This window comes from Stomoxys calcitrans, chromosome 2, assembly GCF_963082655.1.
Source record: "Stomoxys calcitrans chromosome 2, idStoCalc2.1, whole genome shotgun sequence".
Lineage (NCBI taxonomy): Eukaryota > Metazoa > Arthropoda > Insecta > Diptera > Muscidae > Stomoxys > Stomoxys calcitrans.
This window is the reverse complement of record NC_081553.1, coordinates 209,753,031-209,774,368: the sequence shown is the minus strand read 5'-3', so window position 1 is coordinate 209,774,368 and position 21,338 is coordinate 209,753,031. Positions and strand designations below refer to the sequence as shown.

The window sequence follows — 21,338 nt, the reverse complement described above, 5'->3', positions numbered from 1 at the left end:
GAAACATGTTGGCCGATTGAGGCAAAAGGGGACTCAAATGAAAGTAGAGTACGATTCTGATATAAAATTAGGGAACATGTGTTTAGAGAGGCGCTCCAACCGTTCAATCTTCCAAATATGTACGCCTATCGGGTATCAATGGAAGCAACACACCAACATATTAGGTTAGGTTAGGTTGAAAAGAGGGTGCAGATATAAATCCGCACCATGCCACTATGGACATACACTTCAGCCAGTAATCGGCTTGATGTGCGCTCTACAAACAAGTAAAAGCGACCGAATCTTTGCAACCCACCACCATGGATTCTGCTAAAAATGTTAACAAACTAAATTCAGTTGAAGGGCATCATTTTATTCTACATACCAAACTTCTGTCAAACCTGCATAAATTAAAGCTTCTAGGAACCGAACAAGGATAATGGGAGACAGATTTCTATGGGAGCTATATATCAGCTTATAGACTGATTTGGACCGTACTTAGCACAGTTGTTGGAAGTCAGAACAGAACACCGCATGCAAAATTTCAGCCAAATCGATAAAAATTTGCGGTTAGTAAGGGCTCAAGAAGTAAACCGGGAGATCGGTTTATATGGCAGCTATATCAGGTTATCGACCGATTTAAACCGTATTTGACACAATTGTTTGAAGTCATAAGAAAACACTACATGCAAAATTTCAGCAAAATCGGACAAAATTTGTGGCTTCCAGGGGCTCAAGAAGTCAAATCGGGGAGATCGGTTTATATGGGAGCTACATCAGGTTATAGGCCGATTTAAACCGTATTACATGCAAAATTTTTTTATAGACCGATTTAAACTGTACTTGAGGCAGTTGTTGAAAGTTATAAGAGAACACCACATGCAAAATTTCAGCCAAATCGGACAATATTTGTGGCTTCCAGGGGCTTAAGAAGTCACACCGGGAGATGGGTTTATACGGGAGCAATTACAGGTTATAGACCGATTTGAAAAGTATTTGGCACAGTTATTGAAAATCATAACAGAACACCACATTCAAAATTTCCGCCAAATCGGGAAAACATTGCGGCTTCCAGGGGCTCAAGAAATCAAATCGGGAGATCGGTTTATATGGGATCTATATCTAAATCTGAACCGATATGACCCATCCCCATCGACCTACATCAATGTTAAGTATCTGTGCAAAATTTGAAGCGGTTAGCCTTACGCCTTCGACTACTATCGTGATTTTGACGAACGGTCGGACAGGGCTTAATCGAATCAGAATGTCGAGACGATTCAGAATATATATACTTTATGGGGTCGCAGATTAATATTTCGAGGTATTACAAATGGAATGACTAGGTTAGTATACCTCCATCCTATGGTGGTGGGTATAAAAACAGTAAACTCCAAAAAGAAAATCTAATTTAGGTATTCCGTGCTACAATACTAACAAAATCCTTAATTGTTTTCCATGCCACGAGCCTAAGTTGGTTCATGTCTGTTATAGTGTCCCCGCCTAAGTGCCGGTATCTGTTAGACGCGAAAGCCGTGCAATGACAAAGGAAATGCTCCAAAGTCTCATTATCTTCCCCGCATGCACCAACATATTAACTCAACAACCTAAAGGGTGATTTTTTAAGAGCTATAGGAAAGGTTTTCAAAAAAACACATAAAACTCAGAAAAAAATATCGATAATAAGGTCCATATAATTTAATGTTTGAAGATTATTTCAAGCAAATGTGGACCGTGACTACGCCTCAAGTGGTCCATCCGCTTAGTCCAATTTTGGCATACTTTTTCTAACATTTCGGCCAGTATCTCGCGAATAAATGCTTCCATATTGTCTTCTAATGCGTCCAATGAGCTTTACCATAACCCCACAAAAAATAGTCTAAAGGCGTTAAATTGCATGATCTAGGAGGCCAATTGAGCGGTCGCCTCTCAATAAGTCCATTATTACTCGTGCTGTGGGGCATGTGGCACCGTCTTGTTGAAACCACATGTCGCACAAGTCAATCTCTAGACTCTTACGATAGCGCTCACCATTAACAATTGCCTTACGATTTGCATCATCTATGAAGAAGTACGATCCAATGATACCACCAGCCCATAAACCCCACAAAACTGTGACCTTTCATACCCACCACCGAAGAATGGAGGTATATTCATTTTGTCATTCCGTTTGCAACACATGGAAATATCCATTTCCGACCCTATTAAGCATATATATTCTTGATCGTCATAAAAATCTAAAACGTTCTAGCCATGCCCGTCCGTCTGACCGTCTGTATGTCGAAAACCCGCTACAGTCTTTAAAAATAGAGATATTGAGCTGAAACTTTTCACAGATTCTCTTTTTGTCCATAAGCAGGTTGAATTCGAAGATGGGCTATGTCGAACTATATCTTGATATAGCCCCCATATAGACCGATTCGCCGATGTAAGGTCTAAGCCCATAAAAGCCACATTTATTATACGATTTTGCTGAAATTTGGGACAGTGAGTTGTGTTAGGTCCTTCGACATCCCTCTTTAATTTGATCCAGATTTAGATATAGCTGCCATATAGACCGATCCGCCGATTTAAGGTATTGGTCCCATAAAAGGCGCATTTATTGTCCGATTTTGCCATAATTTGGGACAGTGAGTTGTGTAAGGCCCTTCGACGTCTTTCTTAAATTTGGCTTAGTTTGGCCCAGATTTGGATATAGCTGCCATATAGACCGATCTCTCCATTCAAGGTCTTGGGCCCACAAAAGGCGCATTTATTGTCCGATTTCGCTGAAATTTGGAACAGTGAGTGGTGTTAAGCCTCTTGACATCTTTCGGCAGTTCTGCCAAAATCGTTCTGCAATTTGACCCAGGTCAGTTCAGATTTGGATATAGCTCCCATATAGACCGATCTCTCGATTTAAGGTTTTGGTGCCATAAAAGGCGCATTTATTGTCCGATTTCTCCGAAATTTGGGACAGTGAGTTGTGTTAGACTTTTCGACATCCGTTTCACTGACTATCCAGCGATGACAATCCAGCTTTGTGAAACGTATGAAGAAAACGTCCAAATGATATCCTCGGACCTAGCTGTAACTGGAACCTCAAATCCTGATTGAAAGGCGAGTATCACGCAAGGATATAAGCGGAAAGGACAGAAGACAAAGCAGGAGAGACATAAGCTCGCTACGGTACCTGAAGAAGGTCTAGATCCATCCAGTTTGGAAATCCGTGACAAGCGTTTAATGCACAGGCATAGATTTCAGGTTGGAAAAACTGTAATGGAACATATGCCTTTCACTGCATCAACGTTAACGTATCTACGCTACACGTGGGAACGAGGCCGCAAATGAAAGGACTTCCGCAATAGGTTCCGGAAGGGCCACAATTGCAAGGCCAAAGTCTTTCATAAATCCTGCTCTCAGGGCCATGAAGCGTAATCGGAAGCATGTACTCCACACTGGGGCACCTCACTCTAAAGATTATACCAATACTTACTTGGGGCAAGCGATCATAAAATCGACCAGCTTGTCATTAACGCTCATACTAAAGTAAGCTATCCTACACCGTAGCAATCCCGAAGGCCGGCTTACCACAGATAGATGGTTGATGATTGAGGAGAGGATTCTCCAAGCTCTATCGGAAGCCAGCGGGCAAGATGAGGAAGACTTCTTCTCGACATTCGTTGGAACCGAAAGGCAGAAGGGCGTCGAAGTTTTTGGCTGCGGTTACGAGAAATGCAACAATAGGTTTGGACCCCCTTGGTATGGCATGATGGTTTAGCTGGTCCCCATACATAAAATCCCCCCTTGGACAACGCTGCGAGTGTGTATAACCCCTCCTGTACTAAACGATAAATTCATACTACATCTGCTGAAGGTGCACAATAAACGTCCTCTATCGGGGGATTAGGCGGTTGCGAGGGAGGTGCGAGGAAATGGAATGGAAATGATCTCTGTAACAGAATCGGCACAGAATCCTTGCCATTCCTGGAGCCCCCGCAATTTGGGCTTATAACTGGTATTAATGGCTCTGGCCGTGGCGCAACCTTTTACTTGGAAAGGACGTCAATGCACACAACGGTCTATGGGAGAGCACGGATACGAACAAGTCTCTGTTTCGTTACATTTTGTCCACGAACTTTGTTATCTGCAACAGGGGGAATACCCCAATGTTCTACAATCAGATCAGGGAATAGGTTATAAATGTAACCTAGTGTTGTTGTCACATTTTCATGTGGAGGTGGCGATCCTCGTCAAGCTCCTGTAGATGAGTAAGCTCGTTCCGTCCAAAGCACCGATCGCCGCAAGATGGCCATTGGCTATTCAAAGACACCAATTACTCACCTGGTCATATCCACCACCATAGGCACTCAGTATTTGTGCAAGAGCCGGTGCCGCCCGACTTCTCACAAATACTCTCCGCTCGATACCGCTGATTGTCCGCGACTACCGTTGCATCTTCTCCGTATGGAATATTCCACTATCCGCAACCTGTAGCTCACAGCTGAGCTTCGCGTGACAAAAATGAACACCACACAAATCGAACCTCAATGTTCCAGCAACGGTAGTAGTCACAGCTATCCCGTGCCGGATATGTAATGTATGTAAATGTAACCTAGTGACCAACAGTGACTCGGTCAAAATCTTAATCTGGGATGTCTCCACCCGGGGTCCTTTTCCGACCATTACAGAATAGTTTATCAGGTTGAGCGCGGGAGAACTATCAGAAGTCCGAGAAAGCCTAACTAAGATATCTTCAGGGAACATATGCAAACGCTTGAGAGCCTAAACCGGACGCAAGGGAACTGGATTCCGCAGTAGGTCTTGTTACTAAGAGCCTCAACGAGGCCGTTCGGAAGGTATGTCCAGAATGGGTACCCTCGCATAGTTGAAGGAACAAAGAAGAGAAATGAGGAGGCTTTTTAGTGAGGAGAAAATAGAGAACACAGCAGGCCGAATATCTTGAAGTCCTGGCAGGTTCAAGATTGAGCCAAGAAGAGCGAATAGCAGTTCCTGGTGAAGTCCTACAAAGAATTAGAGGGCAATAGTGAAGCACTTATCAGTTGTCGTAGTTAATGAAAACAAATTTAGAACAATATTTTTCATTATGCAAGTTTTATTAGCATAGATGCAAACTTCTCTAAATAATTGTTTAATTAATAATTTTCAACACATTTTAAGATAATGAAAATACTTAGAATTTTTGAATAAATACGACTTATCTCGCTGCAGCCAGTTTAACCCCTTAGTTGCTTTTGTCAAGTGCCAAGTTTATTCTCTGCGACGTCTTATCATCATTTTGACATTTGTAATGGAATGATTGGAGCCCTTATAAGTGTGCCAGTTGATACCCTTGCCGAAGGTATTATCGCCATACTTTCCATTTAAATTGCTAAGAAAGAACAGTAAAAAAAGGAGAAACGAATAATTTTCTTTTTTTCTCACTCTCGCTATCGCTCTCTCAAACCTCGCTCTTTGTTAATCTCTTTTTTCCACTCACCTCAAGTGACACTTATTATACCACCACGCTCCCGTATATCTTTGAGCACAATTACTAACATCCTTATCATGATCACGATCCCTGGAGGTGAATTCCATATTAATATGTGCTTGCAATGAATCGCCTGCAGTGCCAGAATACTTTCCCAAAGACTTCAAGATGTATAGCTTCTCCTCATCGCCTATGGCAAATGAACTGTAGCGGGCATATTTGTAAACACCCACCTCTTCGATGACTACCAACAGCTCTTGAGGACCCAAATAGTTGGTAAGAGCATGTAGCTTATCCAAACCAATAAAGAATTCACTTTGAATGTTGCCAAAACCATCTTTGTAATAAATCCAGTCACGATAGAAATTTTCGGAGCCATCATGACGTCTCTGGATGAGGAGCCAACCACCATTTAGAGTTTTCGCATCACACTCAACTAGGAAAGGTTCCTTGCTGTATTTTTCTACAAGAATTTTGTAAATGCCATTGCGTTTTATGCATGCCGTGGCCTGGTCACAATTAATGGGGAGGTCCTTGGTTTTACTGAGGGAAAAGAGAAATTGATTTGATTAACACAGCACAACAACCCATCAGGGGGTGGGAAGTTAGGGAAATGTTATTAAGCAACAGAACAAACCCCCATTCCGAAAGGAATCTGAGATTCCCAAAGGAATCTGGGATTCCCAAAGGAATCTGGGATTCCCAAAGGAATCTGGGATTCCCAAAGAAATCTGGAATTCCCAAAGGAATCTGGGATTCCCAAAGGAATCTGGGATTCCCAAAGGAATCTGGGATTCCCAAAGAAATCAGGGATTCCCAAAGGAATCTGCGATTCCCAAAGGAATCTGGGATTCCCAAGGATTTTGGGATTCCCAAGGATTTTGGGATTCCCAAAGGAATCTGGGATTCCCAAAGTAATCTAGGATTCCCAAAGGAATCTGGGATTCCCAAAGGAATCTGGGATTCCCAAAGGAATCTGGAATTCCGAAAGGAATCTGGGATTCCCAAAGGAATCTGGGATTCCCAAAGGAATCTGAGATTCCCAAAGGAATCTGAGATTCCCAAAGGAATCTGCGATTCGCAAAGGAATCTGCGATTCCCAAAGGAATCTGGGATTCCCAAAGGAATCTGGGATTCTCAAAGGAATCTGGGATTCCCAAAGGAATCTGGGATTCCCAAAGGAATCTGGGATTCCCAAAGGAATCTGGGATTCCCAAAGGAATCTGGGATTCCCAAAAGAATCTGGGATTCCCAAAGGAATCTGCGATTCCCAAAGGAATCTGGAATTCCCAAAGGAATCTGGGATTCCCAAAGGAATCTGGGATTCGCAAAGGAATCTGGGATTTCCAAAGGAATCTGGGATTCCCAAAGGAATCTGGGATTCCCAAAGGAATCTGCGATTCCCAAAGGAACTTGGGATTTCCAAAGGAATCTGGGATTCCCAAAGGAATCTGGGATTCCCAAAGGAATCTGGGATTCCCAAAGGAATCTGGGATTCCCAAAGGAATCTGGGATTCCCAAAGGAATCTGGGATTCCCAAAGGAATCTGGGATTCCCAAAGGAATCTAGGATTCCCAAAGGAATATAAGATTCCCAAAGGAATCTGGGATGTCAAGAGGAATCAGGGACTCCCAAAGGAATCTTGGATTCTAAATGTGATTGAAAATGGTTCCAACAACAACTAGAGCGGTCTGAAGTCGAAGATTTCTTAGAATTAAAAACTGCAGTCTATTGTTGAATATCTTTCAACGAAACGATACATAAGACGTCCTTGAAGGTGTACTTACTACCGTACACGTTCCAACGGACCTTCATAAATATGATCCAGAAAAGCTCACAAATAGGATCCGAAAAAAAACACAGAAAAAAAAAAAAAAAAACTAAATTTCTGTAAGAAATGTCTCAATAAGTGGTCTTAAAAACTTATTTTGAGTTATTTAAAAGAACCATAAGGATTCCTTTGAAGGCCACCGTAGCAAAGAGGTTTGCATGTCTGCCTATGGCGTTAAACGCCAGGGTTTGAATGGTGGCGAGAACATCAGAAAACATTTTCTGCGGTAGCTATCTCCTCCTAGGTCACCCCGGCAGCTGAGTTGGCAACGTGCTTGGATTACCAGAACGGGGGTCGCGACTTTGATTCCAACCAGGGCCATATCTGCCACTATTGTGGTATCACAATGGACTAAAATTGTCTATGTGAGTCTGTCTGGAACAAAAATAGAGTGTCACTCTAACCTAACCTAACACTGTCACCTCCTAATGCTGGCGACATTTGTGAGGTACGATCCCATGTTAAAACTTCTTCCCATCGAGGTGTTGCACTGCGACACACGGTTCGGACTCGGCTTATATTATAGAGCTTAAACTTGAAACGGACAGCACTCATTGGTATTTAAAAAATGTTCTCCTGTTCGTTAATGGAATGCTCATGGGCAAATATGTATAAGGCTTCCCACTATTGTTTCTTGATGTCACAATTGGTCCAAAGTGTGTAGGTGAATCAGATTGAATACGGCTTCTAAAATCAAGCGTATAGGGCCTTTAGCACTAGCACTACTTACCACTTCTCTGGTATAGGATCAAATCTTATATCAAATACAGACATTTCTGGAAAGAGTTAAATCAAACATTTAATTTAAAGTAAAAACCTTCAAAAAGTTAAATGTTAATACCAGTATCAGTGCCATTAATGTTGCGTTCCAGGAATCTAAAATAAGGGTAAATTTTTATATTGAAACATGATTTCTATTTTTCTTTTTGTTAACTGCTCTATAAGATCATACCTCCGATTTATATTCTCCATCAAACTCTTCATTTCACCCAAATCACTTAAAATCTTCTGACGAAGTTGCACATTTTCAACTACATGTGATAAATCGGTTTCCTGGAATAGTAATGGCGATTCTCCTAAAATCTTTTTTGCATTTCTCCTGCAATTCTTTGTTTCTTACCTCGGAAATACCAATCAAAAAATTACAAGAGAAATTTATGAAAATAATAAAGCAACCGATTATTTTACGTCCGAACATTTTCGCCAACCCCTATGAACTGTTTGACTTTTCCGCATTATGTTGTACATTTATAACGAAAGTTCATTGCTGAATTTGGCCATGGACTTTAATTTAATTATGCACACGAAATATCTTAATTTGGATCCCCCATACTTAAAAGTGATCTTTAAATAGGTAAAAGTGCATTGCATTCATTTCAAAGATGGGCACACGGAATTACTCAACAATGTATGTGTGTGTGTTTGTGTGTATTACGTAAAAATATTGCAGCTCAAATACCGGAAGAGAATTGAACCACCCATTGATGCAGATTTGGTAATGTCAAGAACCAAGAAAAATAGATTAAATGTTGTATCTTTCACAAATTAGGCTAATGGACACATATTAAATATGGTTTGTTACCAGTGTTGCCACTCGAGAGAATTATTTCCTACCAAAAGTTAAGAACAATCCTAACAAACCCGACCAAAAACTACCTACTTGTAGAACATTTCTACAAGCCAAAAATGTGATGCATGTTTCAATACACAACACCGTAGAGTTGACCATTTTGCCATTTAATTTGCAAGACATCAAATTGGTCTTTTAGGAAGCTATATCCACATATAGACCGATCTGAACCACATACGACACGTATGTCGAAAAACCTAACACAACTCACTGTCCCAAATATCGGCGAAATCGCACAACAAAAACGCTTTCTATAAGCCCAAGACCTTAAATCGAGAGATCGATTTATATAGCAGCTATATTTAAATCTGGACCGATCTGATACAAATTGAAGAAGGATGTCGAAGGCCCTAACACAGCTCACTGTCCCAAATTTCGGAGAAATCGGACAATAAATGCGCCTTTTATGGCAACAAAACCTTAAATCGAGAGATCGGGTTATATGACAGCTATATCCAAATCTGAACCGATCTTGGCCAATTCGTAAAAAAGTGTCAAGGGGCTTAATACAACTCACTGTCCCAAATTTCGGAGAAATCGGACAATTAATGCGCCTTTTATGGCGCCAAAACCTTAAATCGAGAGATCGGTCTATATGGCAGCTATATCCAAATCTGGATCGATCTTGACCAATTCGTAAAAAAATGTCAAGGGGCTTAACATAACTCACTGTCCCAAATTTCCGAGAAATCGGACAATAAATGCGCCTTTTATGGCGTTAAAACCTCAAATCGAGAGATCGGTCTATATGGCAGCTATATCAAACTCTGGACCGATCTTGGCCAATTCGTAAAAAAAATGTCAAGTGGCTTAACACAACTCACTGTTCCCAATTTCGGCAAAATCGCACAATAAATGCGCCTTTTGTGGGCCTAAGACCTTAAATCGAGAGATCGATCTATATGGCAGCTATATCCAAATCTGGACCGATCTTGGCCAATTCGTACAAAAATGTCAAGGGGCTTAACATAATTCACTGTCCCAAATTTCGGAGAAATCGGACAATTAATGCGCCTTTTATGGCGCCAAAACCTTAAATCGAGAGATCGGTCTATATGGCAGCTATATCCAAATCTGGACCGATCTAAATTAAATTAAAAAAAAGTTCCAAATTTCAGCAAAATTGGTTAATAAATGCGCCTTTTATAGGCCCAAGACCTTAAATCGGCGGATCGGTCTATATGGCAGCTATATCCAAATCTGGACCGATCTTGGCCAAATTGAAAAAAGATGTCGAAGGCCCTAACACAACTCACTGTTCCAAATTTCAGCAAAATCGGATAATAAATGTGGCTTTTATGGGATAAAACCCTAAATCGGCGGATCGATCTATATGGCAGATATATCCAAATCTGGACCGATCTGGGCCAAATAAAAGAGGGATGTCGAAGGGCCTAATACAACTCACTGTCCCAAGTTTCAGCAAAATCGGATAGTAAATGTGGCTTTTATGGGATAAGACCCTAAATCAGTGGATCGATCTATATGGCAGCTATATCCAAATCTGGACCGATCTGAGCCAAATTGAAAAAGGATGTCGAAGACCCTTACACAACTCACTGTCCCAAATTTCAGCAAAATCGGATAATAAATGTGGCTTTTATGGGATAAGACCCTAAATCGGCGGATCGATCTATATGGCAGCTATATCCAAATCTGGACCGATCTGGGCCAAATAAAAGTGGGATGTCGAAGGGCCTAATGCAACTCACTGTTCCAAATTTCAGCAAAATCGGATAATAAATGTGGCTTTTATGGGATAAAACCCTAAATCGGCGGATCGATCTATATGGCAGATATATCCAAATCTGGACCGATCTGGGCCAAATAAAAGAGGGATGTCGAAGGGCCTAATACAACTCACTGTCCCAAGTTTCAGCAAAATCGGATAGTAAATGTGGCTTTTATGGGATAAGACCCTAAATCAGTGGATCGATCTATATGGCAGCTATATCCAAATCTGGACCGATCTGAGCCAAATTGAAAAAGGATGTCGAAGACCCTTACACAACTCACTGTCCCAAATTTCAGCAAAATCGGATAATAAATGTGGCTTTTATGGGATAAGACCCTAAATCGGCGGATCGATCTATATGGCAGCTATATCCAAATCTGGACCGATCTGGGCCAAATAAAAGTGGGATGTCGAAGGGCCTAATGCAACTCACTGTCCCAAATTTCAGCAAAATCGGATAATAAATGTGGCTTTTATGGGATAAAACCCTTAATCGGCGGATCGATCTATATGGCAGATATATCCAAATCTGGACCGATCTGGGCCAAATAAAAGAGGGATGTCGAAGGGCCTAATACAACTCACTGTCCCAAGTTTCAGCAAAATCGGATAGTAAATGTGGCTTTTATGGGATAAGACCCTAAATCAGTGGATCGATCTATATGGCAGCTATATCCAAATCTGGACCGATCTGAGCCAAATTGAAAAAGGATGTCGAAGACCCTTACACAACTCACTGTCCCAAATTTCAGCAAAATCGGATAATAAATGTGGCTTTTATGGGATAAGACCCTAAATCGGCGGATCGATCTATATGGCAGCTATATCCAAATCTGGACCGATCTGGGCCAAATAAAAGTGGGATGTCGAAGGGCCTAATGCAACTCACTGTTCCAAATTTCAGCAAAATCGGATAATAAATGTGGCTTTTATGGGATAAAACCCTAAATCGGCGGATCGATCTATATGGCAGATATATCCAAATCTGGACCGATCTGGGCCAAATAAAAGAGGGATGTCGAAGGGCCTAATACAACTCACTGTCCCAAGTTTCAGCAAAATCGGATAGTAAATGTGGCTTTTATGGGATAAGACCCTAAATCAGTGGATCGATCTATATGGCAGCTATATCCAAATCTGGACCGATCTGAGCCAAATTGAAAAAGGATGTCGAAGACCCTTACACAACTCACTGTCCCAAATTTCAGCAAAATCGGATAATAAATGTGGCTTTTATGGGATAAGACCCTAAATCGGCGGATCGATCTATATGGCAGCTATATCCAAATCTGGACCGATCTGGGCCAAATAAAAGTGGGATGTCGAAGGGCCTAATGCAACTCACTGTCCCAAATTTCAGCAAAATCGGATAATAAATGTGGCTTTTATGGGATAAAACCCTTAATCGGCGGATCGATCTATATGGCAGATATATCCAAATCTGGACCGATCTGGGCCAAATAAAAGAGGGATGTCGAAGGGCCTAATACAACTCACTGTCCCAAGTTTCAGCAAAATCGGATAGTAAATGTGGCTTTTATGGGATAAGACCCTAAATCAGTGGATCGATCTATATGGCAGCTATATCCAAATCTGGACCGATCTGAGCCAAATTGAAAAAGGATGTCGAAGACCCTTACACAACTCACTGTCCCAAATTTCAGCAAAATCGGATAATAAATGTGGCTTTTATGGGATAAGACCCTAAATCGGCGGATCGATCTATATGGCAGCTATATCCAAATCTGGACCGATCTGGGCCAAATAAAAGTGGGATGTCGAAGGGCCTAATGCAACTCACTGTTCCAAATTTCAGCAAAATCGGATAATAAATGTGGCTTTTATGGGATAAAACCCTAAATCGGCGGATCGATCTATATGGCAGATATATCCAAATCTGGACCGATCTGGGCCAAATAAAAGAGGGATGTCGAAGGGCCTAATACAACTCACTGTCCCAAGTTTCAGCAAAATCGGATAGTAAATGTGGCTTTTATGGGATAAGACCCTAAATCGGCGGATCGATCGATATGGCAGCTATATCCAAATCTGGACCGATCTGAGCCAAATTGAAAAAGGATGTCGAAGACCCTTACACAACTCACTGTCCCAAATTTCAGCAAAATCGGATAATAAATGTGGCTTTTATGGGATAAGACCCTAAATCGGCGGATCGATCGATATGGCAGCTATATCCAAATCTGGACCGATCTGAGCCAACTTGAAAAGGGATGTCGAAGGCCATAACACAACTCACTGTTCCAAATTTCAGCAAAATCGGATAATAAATGCGCCTTTTATGGACCCAAAACCTTAAATCGGCGGATCGATCTATATCGCAGCTATATCCAAATCTTAAGTTTCAGTTCAATATCTCCATTTTTAAAGACTGTAGCGTGATTTTAACAGACAGACGGACGGACACAGCTAGATCGTTTTAGGTTTAACAAAAGAATATACCCCCATCCTTCGGTGGTGGGTAAAAAATGGCCTATATCATGATATAGCATCATTTATACCGATCTACTGACAAGAACTCTTGAGTTCATAAAAGCCATATTTTTGCCCTGATTTCAATGAACAACCATGCCGAATTCGAATAAAGCGATTTAAGACTTGATTAAGGAATGAACTTTTACTACTCATTTTCGTTGTGTCAGAGAGTTGCGAGGACCCCTGTACGCTTGAGTATAGACCAGATCTGACCATATTTGTATGTAGCTGCAATATAGCCCAGTTTCCCGATTTAACCCTCATTTTATAGACCGATCTGAACCGTATTTGGCACGGATGTCAAAAAGCTTAACTTAGGTTACTGTGCCAAATTTCAGCGAAATCAGATAATAAACAAGTAAGAGCGTGCAAAGTTCGGCCGGGCCGAATCTTATATACCCTCCACCATGGATCGCATTTGTCGAGTTCAGTATCTCTTTTAAGGCAAAGAAAGAATATTGAATAATTGTTATACTAAAGGAGCTATATCAAGTTATAGTCCGATTCGGACCATAAATAAATGCTGAACATTGTAGAAGTCATTGGGTAAATTTTCACCCAATTCGAATAAGAATTGCGCCTTGTAGGGACTCAAGAAGCAAAATCGGGAGATCGGTTTATATGGGAACTGTATCAAGCTATAGATCGATTTAGACCATATTAGACACGTATATTGAAGGTCATGGTTAAAGCCGTGGTACAAAATTTCTGCCAATTCGGATGAGAATTGCGCCCTCTAGAGGCTCAAGAATTCAAGATCCCAGTTTTTGGAAATCATAACAAAACACTTCTTGCAAAATTTCAGCCAAATCGGATATGGATTGCGCCCTCTAGCGGCTTAAGAAGTCAAGACCCAAGATCGGTTTATATGGCAGCTGTACCAGGCTGTAAACCGATTTCGGCCATACTACGCACAGTTGTTGAAAGTCATAAAAAATACCTCTTGCAAAATTTCATTCAATTGCGCCCTCTACCGACTTAAGAAGTCAAAACCCAAGATCGGTTTATATGGCAGCTATATCAGGCTATGAACCGATTTGAACCATACTCAGCACAGTTGTTGGAAGTGATACCAAAACACCACGTGAAAAATTTGATCAAATCGGACGATAATTGCTCCCTCTAGAGGCTCAAGAAATCAAGACCCAAGATCGGTTTATATGGCAGCTATATGGAAATATGGACCGATTTGGCCCATTCACAATGCCAACTGACCTACACTAATAAAAGGTATTTGTGCACAATTTCAAGCTTTATTCCCTCGAAAGTTAGCGTGATTTCGACAGACAGACGGACGGACAGACAGACATGGCTAGTTCGACTTAAAATGTCATGACCCCCATCCTACGGTGGAGGGTATAATAATCGAAATAAAATTAGATTAAAATTATTTTCAATGGTTTTATGTGGGTAGGTGGTGGAATAATCAATAACGGTCCTAACGTCCTAAAACCAATAACAGTTCGGTAATAAGGCTAGTACCAAACGGTACTAATCGTTTTACGTTTCATCCATACCATCCAGTATTGCTTTTGTACCATACGGCGTTGCTGTACTATCAATACCGTATGGAACTGAAATGATCACATTCGGTATCAACTTTTCTCTGGGTATAGGGTGTCTAAAAAATGGTGTTCCCCGATTTTGGGAACTCTATGGTTCTGTTGGAGACTGGTGACACAGCAAGGCAGCAGGATAGTAGATTTTTTTTAGCTGTGTCCGCAGAGAGAAATATTTGAAACGTTCCAATTGCATGCCATGACAGTGACATCTAGATTTATTACCTGCGCCAAGTGTTAGGTGTTACCAACTTTGTAAAGTCAGTCATCTTCAGGCAACTGTATTTCGATAACTTGTTATAACAGACAATAAATAAAAAGTAGATAAGCCAAGCGACTCTTTAAACAAGCATTAAGCGCTGAGATAAGAAATAAACGAAAATATTAAGAGACAATTTTAAGGGAACTGTCCATGTGAAAAAAACAAAAAATTTTTCAATTAAAAATTTATTTCAAAATAAAAATGTTTTCAATTAAAAAATTAATTAGATCAATAATTTTTTAGTTATGATTATTATGATTTCCAATAACTGTGCCAATTATTGCCCAAATCGGTCTATAACCTGATATAGTTCCCATATAAACCAATCTCCCGATTTGAATTCTTGAGTCCTAACAAGCCGCAATTTTCTTCCGATTTGGCGGAAACTTTGCATGTAGTGTTCTGTTATGACTTCCAACAACTCTGCTTATAACCTGATATAGCTCCCATGTAAAGCGGTTTCTCGATCATCCTTGTTCGGTTCCTAGAAGCTTTAATTTTTGATGGTTTGACAGAAATTTGATGTGTAGAGTATAATTATGCCCTTCAACTAAATTTATTTTGTATAAATTTTTTGCAGAAGCCATTGTGGTGGGTTCCCTAGATTGGATCAATTAATTTCGTAATTGAAACCGATTTTTTCTGTGTATGTGGATGCTCCCGGTTGCTCGCAGCTAAGCTTCTCGTGACAGCGATGAACACCACACAGATAAGGCAATCCCATGGCAGCCGGTTTTACGTACCGGATTGACCCGATGAAGTCCTTCATAGACAGGGGCTGCCGCCTCAGTGTAACACACTGCTACAACAACAACAACAACCTCTATTATAACTTGACAAAACAAAATTAATAACCAAAAAACCCTAAATATACAAATCAAGGCGAAAGCACGGGAATAAGCCAAATCATAATGAATTGTAGGGTCTTCGACTGCTTCCAACCGATCAAAACATCTCTGTTTTTTATTTATTTTAAAAAACGACCTATTCGTTATGCATCTGCGTCGTGTGAACGAACCATTAATCTATGAATATGACCTACATGGCATTCACTGGTATTGATAACCTTGTTCTTGTATCATAGTAGGTCAATTCCAGTGAATGGATAGCATCTAGAAAACAAAATAGTTTTTCTTCAGACTAAATTGTTGAGTTTGGCTGTTGTGCATCTCTGCCGTAACTTAAAGACAAAAGAAATGTTTTGCGTCACTTTACAATTTTGTACTTGAATTCAATTGAGGATAATATTTATGTAATGCTTGAAAACATCTCACTGTGTGTTATTAAAATCGAAATCGATTCAACCACTAGCGAAGAGTCGGGTAAGATTTTCTTTATAACAAAGACATCCTTTGTTCATTGTCACCTTACCCATTAAAACAGACGAAGCTGGTGCTGTTTCCTCAGAACATCCTAACAATCCACGTGTCCTTAAAGAGCGTGAACGTGATAGGGGTCTTCGGAAATCATCACAAATTATCATTGAAACATATAGCAATAAGTTGTGGTCAGAAGTTGTTGCTGGCGAAGAGATGGCCTCCACCAAGGAAAAGAAAGCAACAGTGCCATTGACCAGCGAAAAACGTCAACGTGAATTTCCCACTTCAAGTTCATCGCGCGAAACCACACCACTAGAGGAGGGTCAATGTGCCTCGGAATTGCCCAAAGAGATTGGTTTCTTTTCGGGTAATCCAAGTGTGGAGATAACCAATGGTATTATACATTTGTATAAGAAAAAGTAGGTAAAAAAATACATATGAAATGGTTAAAGTAATTTAGCATGGGTTTTATGTTTGTTTCAGTGAACGCAAAGAGATCAAAGATGCTCCTTCAAATCAACTTTGTTTATTGGCTGTACCGGCCAGTCTAAGCTGCCACGACCTCTTGAGCTTTGTGGCTCCTTGTCACACAGAAATTCAACATATACGTATTGTGCGTGATGGCTGTCCCAATCAATTTATGGTCTTGTTAGAGTAAGTATGAATACAATTATTGTTTATAATTATTTTATTGCGTTTGTTTTAGATGGCTTCTAATTACAATACAGGAAGAATTTTTAGGTCATTCAAATTATATTGTGAAAAAAATTTTGTAACAAAAACTTTCTTGTTAATGTTATTGTGACCAAATATTCCAATGTTTTATGTTGAACTTAAATTTCTTTCATATCGCCTACATTTAATATCGCAATATGATGAAATTCACCATATTAAGATTTTTAATGTACACCCTTTTATTGAATTTGGTGGCTGTTGGTTCAATTCCCACCAGAGGCTTTAGTCTATCTACAAAAAATAAGCCTGTGGTATTTAAATTCACGAATTAAAACTGGTCTTTGAGCTTAAACTTGAATCGGACAGCAATCAATCAGTTTGCCCCTGTTTCTCAATGCAATGGACATGGGCAAATTTACATTTGCTTTGATAATAATTTGCATAGTGTGCCCATAAGCTAACAAAAACTTCCTATTTCAATGTCCGCCCAGTTATTAACTATTTCTCAGACCTATCATAAATATAGTCTAAATTTACAAAATGCATGCTTTTTTAATTTTCTCCTTGATTTTCTGTTTCGTTTAGGTTTCGTTCGAATTCATCAGCCTTGGAGTTTTATCAAACCTACAATGGTGCAGCTTATAATTCTCTGGAGCCTGATTCTCTTTGTCATGCCGTTTGGGTATCAGAGGTGGAAAAGGGCGAAGATGGATTGCCACCTTTGGGTCATACTGAATTGCCAACTTGCCCAGGTATGTTTATCTTAATTTCTAATTGACATCTTAAAAGGCTAGCTTGCTTAGGGCCAAAGATGTTTTGCTAGTCTTTGACTCAATATTTTGAAGTGTTAGAAATGGAATAACGAAATTATGGCGGGGGGTATAAAAAAGAGAATATCCCCAGTGCAAAACATCTGACAGACCAGAGTAATTCTAGCACAACTAGCCCAGTGGCATTATACCTAGGACGCTGCGAAGCGCGAAAGGCTTCATTAAGACATGGCTAGTGCTCATTTAAAGAAAGTGAATACCGCTCAAGCACAAAGCCTTGAGCTGGAGACAAATAAGCATGGTCTTTATACCCAAGGCAGGAAAAAGTAATCATGCAAGTGCGATAATCTTTAGACCAATAAACCTGTCATCATTTCTGCTGAAGACGTTAGAAAAACTTATCGTCGCCTATATTCGGTAAAAGATGAATGGCTTTGACAACACATCCACTGACTAATATGCCTATCTAATAGGACGCTTTGCTGACACATTTTTGCATTAAATTTTGAACTATCGAGAGGCCCATGAAACATAAGCAATACACCAAAGAAGGTTCCTAACCACTGCCCAGCCAGACCTGCTCGACTCAGATCCAGATCCCTCTGGACGCACCCCATCTTAGCCGCAGAGTTTCTGGATCTGGATACTCAACAGAATGAAGCCGACGAAAGATAGGAAACAACAAACTGCTATAACAACAATATCCCGGCACGGGATAGCTGTGAACACCACACAGGCTGAAACTTTGAGTTCCGATCTGAGTGGTGTTCATCGCTGTCACGATAGGCTTAGAACGCATCGCTGGAGATGCGTTCAAAGGTTACAGATAGTGGAATGTCCCATACGGTGTAGCAGTCGCGGGCGATCAAGTATATCGGGCGGAGGGTTTCAGTGTTTCAGTGAGAGTCCGGGCGGCACCGGCCCTTGCATAAGTCCTGAGTGTCTATCGTGCTCGATATGACAAAGCGAGTTATTGGCACATTTATATAAACATCACGTTCCCGCGGCTGTCTGTCCAATGGATAGAAACATAATGGAAATATGTAGCTAATACAACAACAGCAACAACCTGACCTATCCCATGATTGTACATATCTATAAGCCTAATGTCCTTTCTACTCAAAACCATGGACCATATAGTGTATACCTCAATCAAATGTAAGCCAATTTGAAACACCACCACCACTGAAATGGAAGTGTCACATTCAGGATGTGGCCTAGGGATTCAGGAAGAGGACTACAAGGGAGATTAAGACTTTTCTGGATATCCAACACATAGAAACACATATCACTAACGAGACAGTTTTTGCGGCTATGAAACTTAAGGAAATGGGATAGTGCATAAATGATAGGAGCAGGTCATACCTTATCTGTATAATCAATGCGAAGATAGGAAGCCTGTATGAATTGGAATAGGTTTAAGATCGGATACGTGAGACGACACTTAAGATCGAATGCAAGATAATGCTGCCAGCGCCATAGTCTTGGAATGACGGGACTCTAGTATAGCCATCTGACAGTTCATGCTACACAGATGGATAAAATCTAGAGGACGGAGTGGGTTTGGGAGTCTACATTGAGGACCCAGGGACTAAGAATGAAGAGCTATCGTCGATGAGAGATTTGTCCCATTAGCCACTTAAGGGCCTTTACAGTAATCGAGAAAGACGAATAGGCTTAGTGTGTTCAGAGAATCCAAGCACGAATCCAAGCACGGGCAGTGACACAAAAGATGCCCGTCTTCAAATCCTCCTCATAACCACAGACCCTGCAGAGTCGCCCGCCCCTTCAAACGCGGAATGAAAGACCTGATGGTGCAATAGCCATTCAGAACTTTTATCAGAATTCCGAAGTCATGTATCCTCATCCCCACTATAAGTGATGTTCTGTACCTAGATCTACTTAGTCCTTGACTACTCTGCAACATAGCAGCACCTTAGGCCCCTTTTACTCGGTCATTGTAGAAAGCATCCCTACCAAGGTGCCGAACACAACTGAGAGTTTACTAATTGAAAAGAATGATTAAAACTTGTCAGCGACCCTTTTCGGGTTACCTCATCAGGCGGATTATTCGCCTCCACTATTCCGGATTATTGTACATAACTCAGCAAAGTCTGAAAGCCTTCCCTTAATTTCGAAAATGCTTCTTACATTTCCTATACTTTTTGGAACTCACATGGCACGTCGACGAGCCATCAACGTCCCCTACTGTGCTTATTCCAATTTTCAATTTTTCGAATTGACTTTAGTTATCTCAATCTCTAATGTATTTTTTTTATTTTTCAGTTTGTCTTGAACGCATGGACGAAAGCGTAGATGGGGTACTTACAATTCTCTGCAATCATGCTTTTCATGCCAATTGTTTAATTAAATGGGGTGACTCCACTTGCCCCGTCTGCCGCCATGTTCAAACTCCCGAATTTATGGAAAATTCCGTTTGCATGGAATGTGAAGGTACCGACTCTCTATGGATATGTCTAATATGTGGCCACGTCGGCTGTGGTCGTTATCAAGGAGGTCATGCTGCTGCCCATTACCGGGCCACAAATCATACATTTGCCATGCAATTGGGTACATCAAGTGTTTGGGATTATGCTGGCGATAATTTTGTACATCGTTTATTTCAAAATAAAACCGATGGCAAATTGGTGGCCACCCAGGCGCCAAATGATGAGGGAGAGGAAAAAATCGATTCCATACAATTGGAATTTACATATCTATTGACTTCGCAGTTGGATACTCAACGCAAATACTATGAGGAACGTATGGAACATTTAGAAAAGGAATGGCATGACTTTCGTAGCACTTTGGAGGGGGCACACAGTAAAATGAGTGAAATGGAGCAACGCATACAAACGCTGAACAAGGAGAAGCAAGCTTTAGAAAGAAAATTGCAACAAAATAATACCAAGTAAGTGAAGAAAAAATAAATAAAAGTAAATTTTATTACCTTTAGTATTTTTCAGATTAAAAGAGATACAAAAACAATTGGTTGAAGAACAGGAAATATCACGTGCCTTACAAACCAATCAATCCTCCTGGCATAGCAAATACAAACAGCTGGATCAACAATACAAGGCTTATCGTGATTCCAAGGAAGCCGAGCTTAGTTCCATTAAGGAACAACTACATGATATTATGTTCTATATGACTGCCCAAAGTAAGATAGCCGAATCGGAATTGAAAGAGGAAATAGCCGGAGGCACCGTTGTCTTGCCCGACGAACCAACTGCCACGAGTAGTTCCACTTCCAAAGGCAATCGCCGTAAGAAGAAACATTAAATGTCGATTTAATGGTCCATAATTTGTAGCTACTGATGATGATATTGAATTGTCATTAAGTTGGTAAGCGAAAACATTTTGAAAAGTGGTGTGTCTGATGGTTTTATGGTTGGCATTGAGCCATTTTGGTAAACAAATCGAATTATGTGAAACCTATTATTAATTTAGAAATTCCTTACGTGAACTCCACTGTATTAGCTTTTTTATATGTTTATATATTTATTATTACTATTAAATGTGTTTAAAACGAAGTACTGTGTTCATGGGTACATTGTATAGAAAGGTAGGCATTTGTTTCCCCTTGCAATGTTTGCCAATATTCAAAGTTAAATTTTT

General features: G+C 40.5%; 2 protein-coding genes across 2 annotated transcripts; one reads left to right on the top strand and one right to left on the bottom strand.

Annotated features, from left to right (window-relative positions):
- Nucleotides 1-5,051: 5,051 nt before the first annotated feature.
- LOC106084694 (ficolin-2) lies at nt 5,052-8,506 on the bottom strand. The gene is made up of 6 exons (XM_013248569.2): nt 8,398-8,506; nt 8,230-8,330; nt 8,119-8,153; nt 8,008-8,053; nt 5,456-5,989; nt 5,052-5,347 (listed from the first exon to the last, which is right to left on the bottom strand). The coding sequence occupies exons 1-6, from the start codon at nt 8,473-8,475 to the stop codon at nt 5,227-5,229; spliced, it is 915 nt and encodes a 304-aa protein (XP_013104023.1). The 5' UTR covers nt 8,476-8,506; the 3' UTR covers nt 5,052-5,226.
- A 7,554-nt stretch (nt 8,507-16,060) lies between these two features.
- LOC106084707 (BRCA1-associated protein) lies at nt 16,061-21,253 on the top strand. Its single transcript, XM_013248586.2, has 6 exons — nt 16,061-16,278; nt 16,340-16,694; nt 16,759-16,929; nt 17,536-17,702; nt 20,007-20,631; nt 20,687-21,253. The coding sequence occupies exons 1-6, from the start codon at nt 16,212-16,214 to the stop codon at nt 21,000-21,002; spliced, it is 1,701 nt and encodes a 566-aa protein (XP_013104040.1). The 5' UTR covers nt 16,061-16,211; the 3' UTR covers nt 21,003-21,253.
- Nucleotides 21,254-21,338: the final 85 nt, after the last annotated feature.